The sequence below is a fragment of the Accipiter gentilis genome, chromosome 10 (genome assembly GCF_929443795.1).
Source record: "Accipiter gentilis chromosome 10, bAccGen1.1, whole genome shotgun sequence".
Taxonomy (NCBI): domain Eukaryota; kingdom Metazoa; phylum Chordata; class Aves; order Accipitriformes; family Accipitridae; genus Astur; species Astur gentilis.
The window spans coordinates 8,641,634-8,659,563 of NC_064889.1; the positions used below are offsets into that span (position 1 = coordinate 8,641,634).

Genomic DNA, 17,930 nt, shown 5'->3' on the forward strand with positions numbered 1-17,930 from the left:
ATAGTTTCTCTCATCAATTCTTCTAGCTGCTTTTCCTGCTTAAAACTTCATTTCTTCCTTGCATTCAAACTGACATAGTAATACCACTGACACCACACTTAAATTTAGCCTACACACAGTTGTGAAAAGATGGCCAGCCTAATTTACACACTGCATTCTAGTTGTCAAAGCTGCACAGTGAAGGAATTGTCAAAAGTTCTGAAGTTTCTCTTGTCACTAAAAGTGTAATGAGATTACTCTGGAAATGTGGAATGGTTAAAAAAAAAAGGAAGGAAAAAAGAAGCAAGTAAATGCAGTCTAGTGTATAAACCACTCACTAGTATAGCATCACAGGGTGTGACTCAACCAACTGCCTTCAGTGGGAGGTTGTGAAAGCACAACAGATGTGATACGCTCTGCAACATACTTGACATGATCCCTCATGGATTGATATGGATGGTCCTTAGCAGGACAGTAAACTTGGGACGGCTCTCCAAAAGCAGTTATAGAATTTTCTTACATGCTTTTTGAAGAAAAAATACTCAAACATCCAAAAAGGTCGAAAAGCAAAGTCAAGAGGGCTTAATTACAACATAATATTAATTACTTGCTTTGCAAGTTCATTAGTTTGATTAATTGTATAAACTGAAAATCATAACTAAGCAAAGTGTGAATGAGCAAGTTGCAGAAGCTGTCCCTATAGGTCATGAAGGAATTGTTTACTGAAAATTAATCTAGCACATTTACAGGATAAATAAAGAAAAATGTTTCAAAAAGGAGAAAATTGTGCATTGTGTTTAAAGTCTTTACCTTCATGCCAAGAGACTGGCTCAGGACAGATCACCTGTACTTGAAAAAACTGCAGCTGTATTACTTCTGGTACTGATCTGCCAATATTCAATCAGCTTTACCTCTAACTAAATTTCAGTGGCTAGTTTTTGGAGAAAAGCTACACAACTCTGAGAAGCAATCTATAGGAGTTTAACACTACCTTACCTTTGATAGCCTTTCAACGCTACTCTTTAGCTCTTGAACTATCTGAACCATCTGAGCTCTGATATTAAAAAAACAAACAAAACAAAAAGAACAACCCCCTGGAGTTTTTTATTTGACATAATCTGATTTCATAAATTTTCATTGACATAAGACAATATTACTGTATAATGCTTTAATATCTTCTTTAAAGATTAATTTACCTTATATTCAAATGCATTTTAATTAGTTTAATCAAAGAGTAGAAAGCAGGTTTAGATGGTTGTCCAACCTTTGAGTGTCAGAATAATTTCTCTAAAACCTTTGTCAATCCTTAATTTCTGTAATTTACTCTAATTTAATAAAAATGCAGTTTACTGGGGTTCAGGTACTTGGACCCTGCCAAGCTTTGCAGCTGATTCACCCTCATATCAAACACTTAAAATCTTGCACATATTTAGTTATTTCTGCTGACTCGTCCTAGCAGCTAGATTAGATGATTCTTCTTCACTCAAAACAAGGCTGAAATCCTCAATTTCTTCCAGCCCCTTATGTTTCATAAAGGGCCCAGAGCAGTGCAGAGAGGGTCTGTCAGAGGCTTGCAACAGGCTCTTCCCAGCACCAGTGCTGAGGGTGACAGCTGTGCGCCCACCACCCTCTCCCAAGGGTCCTACTATGGAGGGGGCAGAAGAAAGATGATGATGTGGGGACACAGCTCTGCAGAGCGCTGTCCCTAAAGGCAGGACAAGGGCAGGTGACTGCAACTTTGAGACCACATGCAGGTTGACTCCAGCTGTGATAGAGATAGTACAGTCTGGTTTGGTCAAGCAGCTGCTGTCAGTATGCCTTGCTTCCCACTGCTTCTGCCCCTTCTCCTCAAAGCTGCACACCCTCTTTTTGGCTTATTCTCCTCCATCCCCTTGTCTGCCCAGGCTTAGACTCCAAATTCCCCTCCCTCTTCTATAGGAGGCACAGTCCCTGCCAACTCCTTACTTTTGGCCCTGCTCCCAGGCTTTCTGCCCCTGATTAAAGGATAGAAAACCTCCAAAAGGAGATCACACTTTCTTTACATAATCTATTTAATAATACTTTTCAAGTAATTCAAAGCTAGCTCCCACTCCTGAAAAGATCTCAAAAGGACTCTAATGATTTAAAAGACTAAAATCTGTGTTGAATTATTGAATAGAAAGGATGACAAAACCCACTATTGTGGGCTTCCACAAATATACCCAAAATAGCACAAATGTTGCCAAATTCAGTCAGTCAAAACTGTGAGTCATAACTGACTTAAAAGGCATAGGGTTTGAGTTTCTTTCACATTTTTTCAGGTCTAACAATTTTTTTGTCCTTTCTTATTTGAGCTTTTGGTATATGCTACAACCAAGTTCTAAAGCTGTTCCCACAGATATGAGGGAGGGGATCAATAAAAATCTTCCACAGGAAGAACTTAAAAACCCCACACCACATACATCAAACAGGTTGGACTAAAACTATAGTAAATGGCAACACCATACCACTGTGCAGCCCAACTATGCACCCTACTGGTCGTTTTTCCACAACGACTATGAAAATGCATTGTGTTAACAGAGGAAGCTTTTGTTAGTTTTTACATTCCATTCCAGCTGGTTAAAAGCCCCTTCAATTAGGTACACATCCCTGCACTCATCTTATCATTTTTATATATGCGATAAGGCAAAGATTATTTTCCCTTCTCAGTACAATTAAAAATAATCTAATTAATCTGCAGGAAAGGTGGCATACACACAGGAATCTTGACTAGACTGGACACTCTGCAATTTTCGTACTTCTTCAGGCTTCTGCTCTTAAGTAGCAAGGTAATTACCGCCCACTTCTGACTTTAGCCTACAGGACAGTTTACGTAGCACATTTCTCTCAATGCTAGGTAAACTTTGGTAGAATTCCAACATATATGTTAGTATTTTTCTCTGTATTCCTTCGCACCTCCTCACCTTAGCACCTCTTCAATCAGAAATGCCCCAGAAACTTCTCTGGTACAAGAATGATTTTCCCCTCTTATTAATGTTGAGCATCTCTGGAGGTAATCTTTAGATGCAGTCATCTTTCATTAGGTGGCACCCTACAGCACCAGCAAGATCACTCTCATTCACTAGTCTGGATGCATAAAAGCTACCAATTAATGGGTCTCATTCTTCTCTTGGTCATCTTGTTCCTCATCAGCAAGGAACTGTCTGAGAACACTTCTTTGCACTCCAGAAAACAGGAACAGTTGCATTAAAGAAGTGGCGACTTCTTTTCTCAGACATTCTGCTGAAATTTGTTTGCTTTCTCTGCACCATTACAAGTGAACACAGTGTTTGTCTGAGACAGGATTTCCGCAATAATCTTAAAATAGAATGCTCTCTCCTCTAATATCACATTATGAACCATAAACAAAATGCTGACAGCTAATATTCTCAAAATTTTTCTTTTTTTCAGAAAGCAAGTATTTTTTAAAAGAGCTATTACTTTCATTCCTCTTCCTCTCAAATGTACTTTACTTCACTCAAAGTGTTTCCTCAATGATATTTCTACTAAGAACATACGGCCTTTAAACAAACATTCCAGAGGATGTCCTTTGGGTGAAAACACACTGGCTGAGTTTCCTCCCATGTGTTCCCCTACAGCACATTTGTTTTGTTCAATCCCACATTTATCCTGCTTATTCTAGTCTGCCAACGATCCCTCATTTCAATGAGCTTCATTCTAATATCCTTACACATGGTTTTGCCCATTGACGAGATACTGAGCATCTCCTTCACTTTGAATTAGAGTAGCCACAGAAGAGGCAGTACAGGTGTCCATGTTTTAATGCCAGAGTAACTACAGGCCCTGACAAAAAGTGTTTTCAGGACAAATCCAGCTCAATTTGCTGAATACTTAATTTTTTAAGATGTTTGCGTGAAAGTGAAGAGGTAGAAGAACAAACAAAGAGTTACATGAAGTGCCTTGCTTCAGATAATAGGGGAACCCAAACTAACACTATGGTGATAAGCTATCTGTACCTTATTAATTTTAATTGATATATCTGCACTAGTGTTTTTTTAACATATTTGATGCTTAGAGAATTGAATCTTCTTCTATGTTTGTAGAACATCTGGTACAGTGGGACTGTGATGCTAACAAGGTGCTTTAAGTACTACCATAATAGAAAGAACCACAAAAGCTGAAGATGAAAACAAGAAACAGAAAACAAACTGTGTAAACGTTAATGTAAAACCCACTGCAACCCCCAAATGAGGAAAATCATTAAGGCACAAAATACAACTGCAGATCTTCAGCTAGTCTTTTTGGAAGTCATAAAGTATGATCTAGTCAAGGACATCTAATGCCTCATCCCAAACCTGCATAGTATGTTAGTCCCATCAATTTATCGAAGATCCTTTTCAAAGGTATGGTCTGAAAAAAACACAATCTCCCTACTGAAAATCCCAGATTATCAACAGAATCTGGAAGTTTATAAGAAAGATTTCAGCTGGCAGGGAGCTACTTATAATGCTTTCCTGATAATTTACACTTGCAATTGCTGCCCATACCAGTGTGTATGTATCAGCAGAAGATGTATAACACTGCAAATTTTGCTTTACCACTTTTGTGAGCACTCCACAGAGTGCAGGCACCATTCTAAGTACTATCTTAAATGGAAAAGTTTGCAGTAGTAGAAGAAAAAATGAAGCTCCTGTCAGGAAGTTTTAGTTGTTTGGGATCGAGTCCAACAAATTCTCCTGACTCATCCATTATCTTCCTGGTTTTGCACCTGTTCTAAAAAACTGTTTTCCATCCCAAATTGTATTTCTTTGTGCACCCATCTTAAAGCCCCAAGATTCCCTCACAGAATGTACAGCAGCAGACCTAAATCCATGAAACGGATACTTCAGAGGAGATTAATAATGCAAATATGAGACTACATAGTACTGACTGCAAAACTTTTGGATTGATGCATCACATTTCTGGGCATGTGTCTGAACTCATTCTAGTTTGCCTGTGAACATAAAAAAGAATCGCTACGAAGTGAAGAAATGAAGGCAGGTCATCTCTAGGTGCTTGCATCCCTGGATTGCTATTGCTTTGCGAGTACTTGATTCAGTAGTAATCATCCAGGCATCCAAACCTATTTTGTTATACTGTCCAAAACTGTTGCCAGTGAACATAGAGAAAATACTGCATATGCTTTACTGGAAAAATCTTGACTAAGGTGGTGCAAGATGAAAAAGCTTGATTTAGGCCATACCTACACTACCTTCTAGATAGAGAAAGAAAAGGCATGTATTTCTCTGGTTATGCAAACACTGGTAGACAACAAAGTCAGTCGAACTTGGTTAATTTTGTCAATCATGTTTCACAGGGATCACATGTTTAAGAATAAAATAATATAGACTGCATATCCAGTCATAAATTGTGAAAAGCTTTCATGGAGCTGTTGAGGGATTTTTCATTCAGGAGCTCACATCTCTATCTTATTAGAGTAAATGAACCGTGATTTCACAAAGCAGTGTTTTACTGTCCACATGTAAAAAATATGCCTAAAAAAGTGCAGCTGAAGTACTGCCTGGGCACTTCAGGCAGCATCCAACTTTGACATACAGGAATTCACAATTGTCATATTATACATTCATCAGAGACAGGCCAAAGAATAAGACACAGTGGCTTCCTAAGAAGGGGAGAAAATTAACTGTGTTTGTAGTTAGGTTATGCTGTATGATCTCCATGTTACACTGGAGTATATGACTTTACTATTTTCCCTTTATCTAAAGAACTGCAGGAAACCTCACTGAAAAGCATCTCTCAGTTCTGAGTATTGTCTATTCCTAACTTACTTTCAGAGCAAGTGCAGAAAGCACTCTGGTTTCTGAACATTTGGGCAGCTCCAAGAGTGTATCTTCTCCTTGGCCCTTTTTTGTCATTAACAACCTTTCAGCCCCCTTCCCCTGGGCTGCAACACAGCAAACAGCTGGAGGAAGTCAGTACATATCAAAAGTTAAATGTCAAATCTTCATAAAAATACACTTATTATTTGCTTCCTATTCATGCAGTGGCATTCACCACAGTGAGAACAGGATATGTACTTTTCAAATTCTCTAGCTCTGAGGGGTGCTAGATAAGTATAACGATAGTGCAGCCAAGATTGCTAAATTTATTACAGGAGCCTGCGATCCCAATAGTATATTGCTAATAACAGTGCCAAATATCCGAAGGCAGCTGCTCTTTAGAGGTTATCCAGTCCTGTAAGCTCCCTCACGGAATACTGCAGAGCAATAAGCAAAGGCATATTATACCAGTGGGAGAAGCAAGCTGCTCTTCTTAGATATAGATGGGCAAAAAACATCCAATATTTCTTTGAAAAATCAAGGAAAACTATGCCAGAGGACAAAAAGGACATCTGTGCCAAAAGAAACCAGAATCTCTGCAAACTCAAAGTGTCTTTGGTACTGCAAGAATGATGAGCCAGCCCACGCTAACTGTCCTATGCCATTAACGCATTCTAACTCTCTTTTTCAGTCTAAGTGCAGCTTATAAACAATTTGTTTTGCATTCACAGCTCCAGACTTCAAAATAGAAAATTTATTCGGACTAAAAAAAACCCAACATTCTCCTCAAATTTTGCTACGACATTTTTGCAAATTCATGCAATCTGAATTCCAAGGTGCTTACAATCAATCTTTTTTATTTTAGTCTGCATTTAGGTTGAAGACTTATGTGTTGGATAGAATGTACTTTGTTTTCAACTTTCAATGCATAGAATTATATTTCCATTATTTTAACAACATATTGTTTCTTTTTAATACTTTTCCAGCGACTGCAGCAAAACCTTGTGCTACAGCCCATATTTCAAAATCTTTTTTGACTGCTGAGAGTATCCTGTCAATTCTTCTACATTAGTACTGGCGCATCGTCTTAAAATAAACCATCTGCTAAACGCAAATTCCTTTGTTCCCTGTCTGGGCACACTCCTCAGCTGTTCGGACAACAAAGATGGGGAAAGGGCTAGATGGAGAATTATTTGGAATGGTGAAGAATGTTTAAAAAAAGCAGTATTTTACTTGAGTGATAAGTGACACATTCCTGAGCACCCACCGGGACTTCTAGAGAGCTAAGAAAAAAGTTGGTAAAAGCAGACCTTAACAGAGTGACAGTGACATTCTACAACTGTTGTTAAAGGACTGCCTGTTTAGGGTCAGGCCCTGCTCTTGGAGATGCTTGCTACTGGCAGAGGCAGTATAATTTGACAGGCAGAGTTTAGTCAAATTTACGTAGAAAACGTGCTGACAAAAAGTGACCTTAACCATTAAAATTTTGTATATTAAATGCAACGTGCATACGTGTATATATATAATACATTTATATTTATATTTTTATATAATTTATATAGACAGATATGTACAACAGCATCAGTGGCAGATAACCTTGAGCATGGCTGAGTTTAAAAAGAGGTATTCTGCAGCTGTTTAGGAACTCACACTATCTTCTCATCTCTCTGTGTAACTGAAAAGACCTTCTCCAAAGTGTAAAGAAAAAAATAAAAGCCAGTGCTGTGAAATACCCTCTTTGAGACTGTTCTGGTAGTAATTCTGAGTGAAGCACCTAAGTCACAGTTATGGAATACTTTGATTAATATTTCTTCTATTGTAACTTAAGAAAAAAAAAATTCAAAGACCTTCTAATGAGGCCAAATGCATTTCAAGATCTTGCCCAGCTTGCCTCTCAGCTTCTCACTTAGTATTTGACTAAGTGCATCTTCGGGCTTATCAAAACAAGACTGAGTATGACTGCAACATTTGCAGACGATCTGTCCGCATTGTTTACAAATAAGTCTGTACCTGTTCCTCTGGAAAACTCCAAAAGTACCTCCATACCAAGCTGGCCTGTCTGACAGAAATGCTGCTTGGTGAGAATACCAACAGATGGGCACTTTAAGAGAATCCCGCTTAGTGAAAGGCTCCTTGCTTAAAAACTCTTGAAAACCTGAAGACCTTTATTATAACTATGGTTACTGTCTTTGTGCATAAGTTATGAAGATACTCTGATTTTTCACATAGATCAATTCCCGTATTTCAGGAAGAAAATATTCTTCTGTTCACTTCAGTGCACAGACAAGTTCTAAGTGTGTGGGAAATACTAATATTCCCATCCTTAACCAGAAGGGCTCCTGCAGCACTGCCAGGCACAGACCAAGGGATCTTGTTTCTGAGACAGTAACAGAAACTAAGTGCCTGAAGGTCATGGGAAACATTTCAATTTTTTTGATGGAAAAAGTAGCAAGAAAATTTTCTGCCCCCACCTAACACTGCATTCTGAGGCTGACTGTACTTGCATTATGGGATCATTATTATTTCCATGAAATTATTATAATTTTGCAGACTGGCCAATGGTGCCCATATTTAGACATATATTTCATGACAGAAAATTCCAAGCCATTTTTGTGAACAGAGACAACGCATACTTTTTTTAATAACAAAAACCAAATTTTAAAGACCATTAGAATTCATCACTCACAAATTCTACTTTCCAAGGGGAAACAGTTCTGGTAAGGCCAAAAAAATTGGCAAAATAACAGAAAAAAAAACAAGAAAAAACCCCAAAACCAACAACCAAATACAAATATTAAAACAGACATGCTACTAGAATTCTCGGCATATACATTCTAGTCATATATTTGAAAAGCCATTGATACTGACACTCCTTTTATTTGCTATTTTTAAGCACAAGGCTGAGAGCCTGCAACAGAAATTGTTGCAGTCTTTGTTTCCTCATATATAACCAGTCTGCCTCTCTGAGCACAACAGTGGAGAAAGGTCAAACAAATAAAATCTATCAATAACAGGAAAATAGATTGAGCAATATACTCTTAACTTCTACTCGAAAAATAAATCAGGGCAGAATTTCTGGAATGAAAGATAAATGCACTTAGACTAAAAAACAGTTCAGATTCACATAAAATTCTTTTGGACAGAAACATTATTTACTACATAAATATGTAACACCTAACAAAATGTTAATGTATCTAATCTAGATCAAGAAACACTGATTTTCAGAAAAAAAAAATTAGATTAGCATTTACCTAAAGAAGCTTATACTTATATAAATGTTATTCTTTTCCCTGAGTCATCCCATCAAATTACTTTAATATGACATTGATCATCATGTGGATGGATGCATACAGAATCCAGTTGAGAAATCAAGACATTCAAAGGAGCTCACAAAGGTACCTCAAAAACAGAGATGGTGGTTATTCTCAATCACCTCTCTGCTTCCCTGGATTCCTGGGCTAGTTGAAGGACAAACAATTGGACCTTCATCCTGCTCGGGGCTTCAGTTCACTGGAAGGTAATGGCACGTGCATGGTAATATTGAGGGTGAATACATTACAGTAGCATCCTATACAACCACACAAAAGGGATTTGATATTACATAATTTAAAGACAAACTACACAGTGGCCTATGTATCTTTCAAGGTTTTCTTAAGAAACAAGAGACCCGAGAAGTCACAATCGTATGCAAAGTATCATGGTGTTGAAGCAATCAACCAGGTATTACTCTAACAAATGCCAAAGAGTATTTCAGTACAGCTCCATCTGCCATAATGCCATTCTGAGAAGAAATAAAGATAACCTAAAAAAATGTACTCACTCAAAAATACAATTCTAATTAAAATAAAGCGTCAATCCAGTTCCTAGTATAATGACTATTATGGAGTTAATATCCTTGGTGGATTTAAACTGGAGTGCTGAATCAATTCAGAAACACAAATCAAGATTAATCACAATTTAAAATTTAGCAAATGAAATTACTTGTTCATTTATGGTTAACATCCTTAAGTTAATCTTAAGGCTGCATAAGCGTCACCTAGTACTATGCCTGAGACTTAATAATTTGCCTCGACATTTAGAATAGTTCTTACATAAAACTTCAGGTTTGTTTTTAAATAAAAAGCAAATAAAAGGCAAGATGACAGAACAAACAATGCTGAAAATACACACCTCTTTCCCGGTGGAGTTGTAATCTTGGATCAAAAGCCAGTAGGTTTTTTTTTCCATTAGTATTATATTTCAAAAGTTGTTCCAATTTTTTTTTTTTAATTTTTTCTCTCTGTTTAAAAATATTAACTATATGTTAAAACCAGTCATATGTATTTTTCTACATTGTTTTCTATGTACTCAACCAATGAAATACAAGACAGATGTAAAGTACTTTCATTTAATTAACTGTAAAATGTGTTAATTGGTTAAGTAAAACTTTTTTAAAATAATTTAAACTATCTTTGGTAAAACAAACTGGCTTTGCTGTGTATAAGGTCAGTGCTGTGTTCACATATCCATCAATAGATGAAATTATTGTTGTAATAAATGAGTCACAGTACAACAACAATATTGTGAAGCAAGCCTAAGCTACTATAGAGGATTTAATTCTTGGAAACAGCTGCGTAACAACCACACTTCTCTGAACAGTAACAAATTAAGGGCATCCACAAGACTCCAGCTGTGCTAATGAATTTTTCCTTCCACATCTACAGATATGACCAAAATACCTGCAGGACTTTTTAAGGCATGTCAGTGTTCTTATGTGTCCGTCCAAAGAAATAACTCTGATATGTATCATTTGTGTTATTATTCATTTACCATTTTACTAGTTGTACGGACACATATTAAAATTAAAACACTCAGCAGGAAAAGTCAAGACAAATTGAAGTATAAAAGCAGAACAATTTTTGGAGGGTGGGTTGTCAAACTAGAGAATATCTACCACCTCAGAGGCCACTTATAAGATGATTTAAAGGGAAGATGAGTTTTGGTTAGATTAAATAAAATAGAAACTTCAATAAAACCATGCTCTTCAGTACAGACTAGATTGCCTTGCTCAGCAATATGTTCTACAAACTAGTTAAGCAGAACAGTACAGTATCCTGTTTTGATCACTAGATTTTTTCACAGGGGCAAGCGGGGCTAATCACAGCAACAATTACCAAATGTACTGGTAAGGACATTTCAAACAACAAATTGATTCTGCAGCCTGCCATATACTTTAAAAATTTACCAAAGAGACCAGGGAAGTGAAATAAGGATGTCATCACAAACATCCTTTCATTGAAGTTAATCACTAAAGCTGCTAAACAGCCTTGCAACTTCATTACAAATTATTAAGCAGGTGAAACGCCTAGTAACAACAACTGCAGCAAAATAATGTACAGACACTCACTCACAGCTGCTCTCAGAGCACTCTGGTGCACATGCACCTCCTTGCGCATAGAGCATGCTGGGCACACACATATCCCCACAGAGAGCATGCGAGGTCAATCATTCCATCCTGCTAATGAGAGCAGGCAAGCACAGAGAAATACAGAGTTCCTACATCTCCTCTGCAAGGAAGCATACAAGATATCATAATCCTAAAATGCCATAATACTTACTACAATGTACTGAAAATTAACCTTATAGGTGAACATGTGCACCCCCTATATAAGAAAAGGCAATCATGCATTAGCTAATTCTCACTTTCTGATTATCTCTTCCTTTGTTGCCTCTTCCATTTTGTCATGCATTCCACAGTGGTTTATTCAGACTGTCCTTTGTACTTAATTGTCTCTCTTTTCTCCTCTTGTGGGTAATCTCTGACTCTACTGTGTTACTTTTTTATTTTGCACGCTGACAGCCACTGACCTCTAAAGCAGTAGTACACAGCCATTCTAGCCAAATTCACTTCATTGTCAGTACATGCTGAGAAAAGACAAAACCACATATCTGAAAAAGGTAAGACTAGAGAAGAATGGAAAAGGGCAGGGGGAGGGAAGACTCAGCATTTCTATAACATTTTGCAAAATTATTCCTTGGAATTCCACCCTGATGCAAGTGGAAGTACACTGGAGATTATCTGCCTTGCTATGACTGTAGGTTAACTGAAAACTTGCTGTGTGCATGTTTATTGAGAGCAGGCTAGAACCAGCTGCCTCCAGAAAACATGCAGAACTGGACTTGTTCATATTGTAAATGACTGCAGTGCTCTGATTTCCGAGGAGAGCTCCTTCTTCCACAAGGGCTGATTTCAGCAGGAAAGCATTATGTCCATATCCCTTTAAACAAAGGACAGATTTCAAGATGCTGATTTTAGTATTGTCTCAAGTCCCATCAAAGAGTTACAATACTAAAAATGAAAAAGATGATAGTTTAGACATTCCACCACCCTCAAAGTTTGTAAGACAAGCTCCTTATAAATGCTTTCAGTCTCCCTTGCTATCATTCCCACAAAACATCATCACTGTCTTGCAGGGAAAGAAGGGAACAATTTCTCCGCATCTGCGCATTGTAGGGGTGGTCAATGTTTGCAATGCTATGAGCCACATACAAAATCTGTCACGTGGTCAGAAACCACAAGATCCATTCATACACCTCAGACCTGTCATATAGACTCCAAAGGCAGTTTACACACAAATGAGGAAAACTTCCCAGCAGCCCCCCAGTGCTCTATCACATAGGGCAGACCCAAAATGCAGCTGCATCCCAATGCGACCTTCAGAAGCCCTAGCACTGGTGCAGCACTTGAACAGCTTGAGAGCCATATGCAGCTAAGAATCAAAGGTTAGTCACATCTACCTATTGTTATAAATAGAATGTAAGGTCCTTGAGAGTAAACATTTTGTGTTTGCACAATGCCTAGTACAACAAAATCACTGTCGACAAATTGGACTCAGAAGTGCTACTGCTATACAGGATAGCTTGTGCAAAGCCTGAGTTTGTTTCAGTGTAATAAAAATTAAAATATGCATGAACATCAGTACAACAAGCTAATTCCACAAGGTAATATGTATTCCACATCTTTCTCTGAGCTGATGATCCTATTCTTTCTCTCTTCTCCCAAGTTTACTGCAACATGGAGTAGGAGTTCTGCAACATTTCTGGGTTGCGGATAACCATTTACCAATATTCAATAAAAAATACAGGTTTGTTTTTCTTTTTTATACATACCACTAAAGCTGAGTATTTCAAGGGCTAATATCTGGGGAAGCGTAGCATGATGATGCTCCTTAAACAAGAACTGAAGGGCAATAAAACAGGTTTTACTTAGTTTGTGGGAACAGGTCCTAATCCAAGTGGTAGCACTAATACATGGAGAGGATAAAAAAAAGAAAAAGGATGAAAGAAGGTGAAGACAGTTACACATTTTAAGGGAGCTGCTGTACTATCACCCTGTGGCTTAACATCACTTCACCGCTTTATCTTCTCGCTTGCTGTCTTACCAAAATGGTAACGAGAGCCATCACTATTACAAACCCCAGTATCATCCACTTAAGACAGCAGAGGTATCACTAAGAAATAAAATCCAGATTTTTTTCAGCAATCCTGCAGAGTCCCACCAGGAGAACTTATACCTCCTAAAAGGATGTTAAGGATACTACAGTGTGAGCCAGCTATGGGATGGTAACACAGGTATGCAACGCACCAACCAAGAGTCATGCGCTTTGACAGCCTCTCACAAATAACCTGAGGCTTGCAATAAATCATTGCCGCAGTAGGCCATCCAATAATGAGGTTTTAAAGGGAAAGACTTCTCTAACATTCTTCAGTATATCATCCATATTAAGAGCCACAGGTATAACTAAAAGCCATTAATATCACAAACTTCAGGTTTTATTAACTGTGGTAAAAAAAACTTGGCAGCATCTCATCTCGGACAATCCTCTGAAGGCTCCCATGGTAGTCCCGCCAAGTCACTCTTACGCCTCTGCTGTAACTTTACATATGCAATACGTTCTTCACTGATTGTCCCTCCCTTGCAAAGAATAACCCCGATTTTTAATGAGCCTCCCAGCTTAATGTGGTTCCTGCAACTTATTCCCTGCCACAGCTGAAGCCACAGTAAAGCACTAAATACAGTATTTTTGTGTATTGAATTTTTATATGTGCATATTCCATAGAAATCCAGAACTTTCCCACGGGGGACACAATTCTTCACGCTTGGAGAAAAGAAAGCATAACTTATTTTTTTATGTCTTTCCGCTGTTAGGATTTGTCCTCAGTAAGAATTTGCTTAGTGATAGGGAACAAAAGATTTAGAAAAAAGATCAGTTGGGGATGCACCTAGGCATTACTTATTTTAAACTGAAATCCAGTAACACTCAGAATTATTAATGGATCTCAATCTCATTACACAATGAAGAAAACCAACAGTTCACTGGCTGCTCAAATTACTTTGAGTTTGTCAGTATACAAGTTATCCAGATATTTAAATATGAAACTTGTCATCTTTGTTGTACCTAAAATGGATATACTACAGCATAAAACAGCTGTAAAGAAAAAGTTTTAAAAAGCTCTTTCCCCTCACTGTGTAAAAGAATGTCTCACTTCTACTAAATCCTTTATTTTCAATTTTATTCTATGTCAGTACCTGAGCCTTCTTATTAGAAAAAGATGTTTAACATGAAAAACATTTAGTTCTGGAAGCACTCTGGAAAGATTTAGGCATACTAATTTCCTCAATTATTTCTTTAGATCTATTTTTAATCACAATTTTAAAACAATAGAAGTACCATTATACAGTATCAAGAAATATTTCAGTGTGATTCTAAATTATGTAGCAGCAAGAAAATCCATATTTATAACTCTAATTTGTGTGCTTAGCTATTTAAACTCATCCTTTAACATGAGACCTCAGAAAAGTGAGCTTCCTTTCCTCATCCTAATTATCAATACTTAGATATTAATGTATGAATTTATATACATGTACGTACTCTACACATTTGTATGCTACAGATACAGACATACCCCATTATTATCTGTCTCAAATCGCTTTGCAAAGGTTCTATAGCATGCAAGATATTCTTTTTACCGCTGGCTATAATCTTTTTCTTTGAAGGCCCCAAGAGCAGAGATAGATTTAGATAAAACGCCTTAATAGGACCACACAGATGAACACCCATATAGCACAAGCTAAAATTATTGTTTCAGTAATCTCGTTCCCTAAGGGAATTTTTAACCTTCAGTAAGGTAATGATTACACTGGTATCACCGCTGTGACAACCGTTTGCATAGACACACCAAAACCAGCTTTAAATTAGGCAGTGCAAGGTACTGACAGCACAGAACTGAGCACAGGCTCAGTGCACGCGTGTCTCCCCAGCTACGACACCTGGCTTTGCAGTACCCGCAATGCTAGAAGTATCTGGGCACCACACAATACACTAAATCACAAATCCTTGCTACTAATTTCATTAATTCCTTAAACAGCAAACAACAAGTTCTTTGTCCCAAAGACAGCACGACAAGACTTCATAATTACAAACAAAACAGCCCTGAGAAAAAAAATACCAATTATGCTATCGGCATCATCTGTTAAAAAAAAAAAAAAAAAAAAAAAAAAAAAATCCACACCAAATGCTGCAACACACTCAAACCATTGTTTTGCTTTAGATAAAAATGTTTTCTCAAACTGCATCTGAACAATTTAGTTATATTGTTTATATTACCATGTAATGCCAGACAGTATCTCCACATCACTACTGATTTGTACATTTTAAAGACAGCACGTATTTCCCATCTACCTCTTTCATCCTCATATTTAATAATTGGTTTATAATTTAACATATTCTTTGACATTATTTCAGTATTTCAAAACTACATTATATTAAGTTATCAGAATATAATTTGCTTTGGCCAAATTCCCCCCAGTTAGTTGAGAGGTGTAGCTTTCAATGGTTTTTCAGTAAAGAGTTTTTGAAAACATACTATGTTTAGGACTAATTCTAATATTTTGTAAACAGTATAAATAGCAGGAAACCCCCATGTCCCATACTCTTTCATATTAACAATGTCTTTTCTTCCATTATTTGAATGTAAACAACTCCTCCTGAGTTAAAATTTGTGTAAAAAAACTATTCCAGTTTTCTCTCTGTTGAGCAAAATCTCTAAAGCGTCACCAACACAAATTCTTTGACACCATGATCACACTGAATTTTCTGAAACCGTAAGACAAACAAATCTACACCTTAACCAAAGAGAAGAAAATAAGCGTATACCAGTACTGCTTAACTGTAGTAAGATATCATCTGTGATACTAGCTTTTAAGTGCTATAAGCACACACATCTTTTAAGAACATGTATTCCTTTTTCTAGTAATCTATTATAGCTATATACAATGAAAACAAATTTGAAGTTTTGTAAAAAATAATCTATTCTACTTTAAATGCAACTTTGAAAATTTAAATATAAAAAGAGAATTTGAAAACATATTTAATTTTTCACATTTACTCCACTTCCACTTCTTCATCTTACACAAGCAGCAATATTAAAATCTAACATCAAAATTTATATCTAATGGTTGCTGAAGAACAAAACCACAGTTACGCATCACTAATTATACAAGCAACATCACTGTTCTTAACATTTGGCAGTGTAGAACTACAATTACAACATCATTAAGTATAATACCTTTTCTAATTCTGATAAAGAGATAAACCCAATGCAAGAGGGACAACTGCTTTATTAGCGGGATTCTTGTAACCTCATATAGGATAAACATAAAAGATATGGTACTTACAGTGAATTCACAGAAATCAATGCTATCAAGACTTTTGCTTCTGTGTATTCTCCCTTTTATTCTTCTTAAAGAGGGCTTTCCCTGACTTACACTACAGGTAGCACCATTGGAATTTTCAGAAGATGGAGTTACCCTGTCAGACAAAAAGAGCCAATTATCAGACAAAGAATGTATGTTTTTATTGAATACATTTGCTTAAAGTAAAATATTTACAAAGGGAGAAACACCGCCATGCGATACAAAGAAGTAATGCCATTCCAAGCTTTAGTTTTCAATCAATAAGTGCCAAAGACCACAAAATTATGTAGATATCTAGCTCTCAAGAAGTCCACCACTGCTTGCAGACTTAGTCAAAAACAGATCACAGTCATAATTTTTGTACAAAAGAAGTATCAGAAAAAAAGACAGATTACAGGAAAATGTATTTAAGTTCTGAAAAATTAAAAGGAATGTTTTTCTTTATTAATTCAATGAAAAACTGAGTCCTGTGATACATGTCAGTTAAATCAGTATAGCCTGGCAGTATTTGGCTTTTGATCTATTCCAGTTTGAGTGCTAATGGTACTTCAGCTATTCCAGCAATGAATAACGATGAACAATAATGAAATTAATAGGATCTCTTAAAGTTAAGGAACTATGCTTTATAAGGTCTTTCATCACTTTGTAGTCTACAAGGGAAGTCCATAACTAAAGTATTTTGAGCAAGCAACCCACGTTTCAAGGAGCTCGTTGGAAGGTACCAATGAATAGAAGTGGGGTTAACAATTAACCAAATGTATTAAGGTTTGTGAGGTCAGTATTTTAAATGCAAAATAGTCTCTAGTCAGTCTGACAACACATTAGAAAAAGGGAAACCGCATTCCAGCAAATATGCTCACCAAGAATCACCTAAAAACGTAAAATTTTTAATGTGCGGATTTACACTTGTTTCATGTAATTTCTCAACTGCAGCCATAAGACTTCAAAAACTAACTTAAATTAGAAATAGTATGTATCTTCTTTGTGTTTCCCAATACTCTGGACAGCAGTTCAGTGTTTTTCTCTATAATTATTAAGATTCCTCTCACAAAAAAAATTTAAGTGCGTGTTTTAGGTTCTTTTACTTCCAATTAATGGCTTTGGTACACACATAAGTGTTTTTACAAAAAAGAAAGAAAGGTGGAGAAAGGTGGAGATGTCTTATACATGTACACCACCAGAAAAGGACATTGCACAGACTGCGCCACGTTAACACTTGAAATACAAAATACAACCACCACAGGCTGAATGCACTTGTTTGATTAGTGAGACTCCTAGGTCTACACAGCTTCATGGTGAGGATAAAAGGTCCAAATGCATGTTCATAGAAGGCTAGGGAGAAGAAAAAATTGCAATAACCAAACTTGAAAAAACAGATCTTTTCAAATCTCATATTTGATTTATAAAGATAAAGGTAT

At 36.7% G+C, this 17,930-nt stretch overlaps 1 protein-coding gene across 14 annotated transcripts in view; it reads right to left on the minus strand.

The window, feature by feature from the left end:
- TJP1 (tight junction protein 1) overlaps positions 1-17,930 on the minus strand; it is a 199,370-nt gene that overhangs the window by 140,534 nt on the left and 40,906 nt on the right. For 13 of the 14 annotated variants that reach the window (XM_049813285.1, XM_049813284.1, XM_049813286.1 and 10 more), the window contains one exon: positions 16,495-16,627. In XM_049813285.1, the coding sequence (XP_049669242.1) occupies positions 16,495-16,627 (133 nt within the window). Of the gene's footprint in view, positions 1-9,176; positions 9,253-16,494; positions 16,628-17,930 lie in introns of those variants that run through there. The other variant, XM_049813298.1, reaches the window with a different exon arrangement.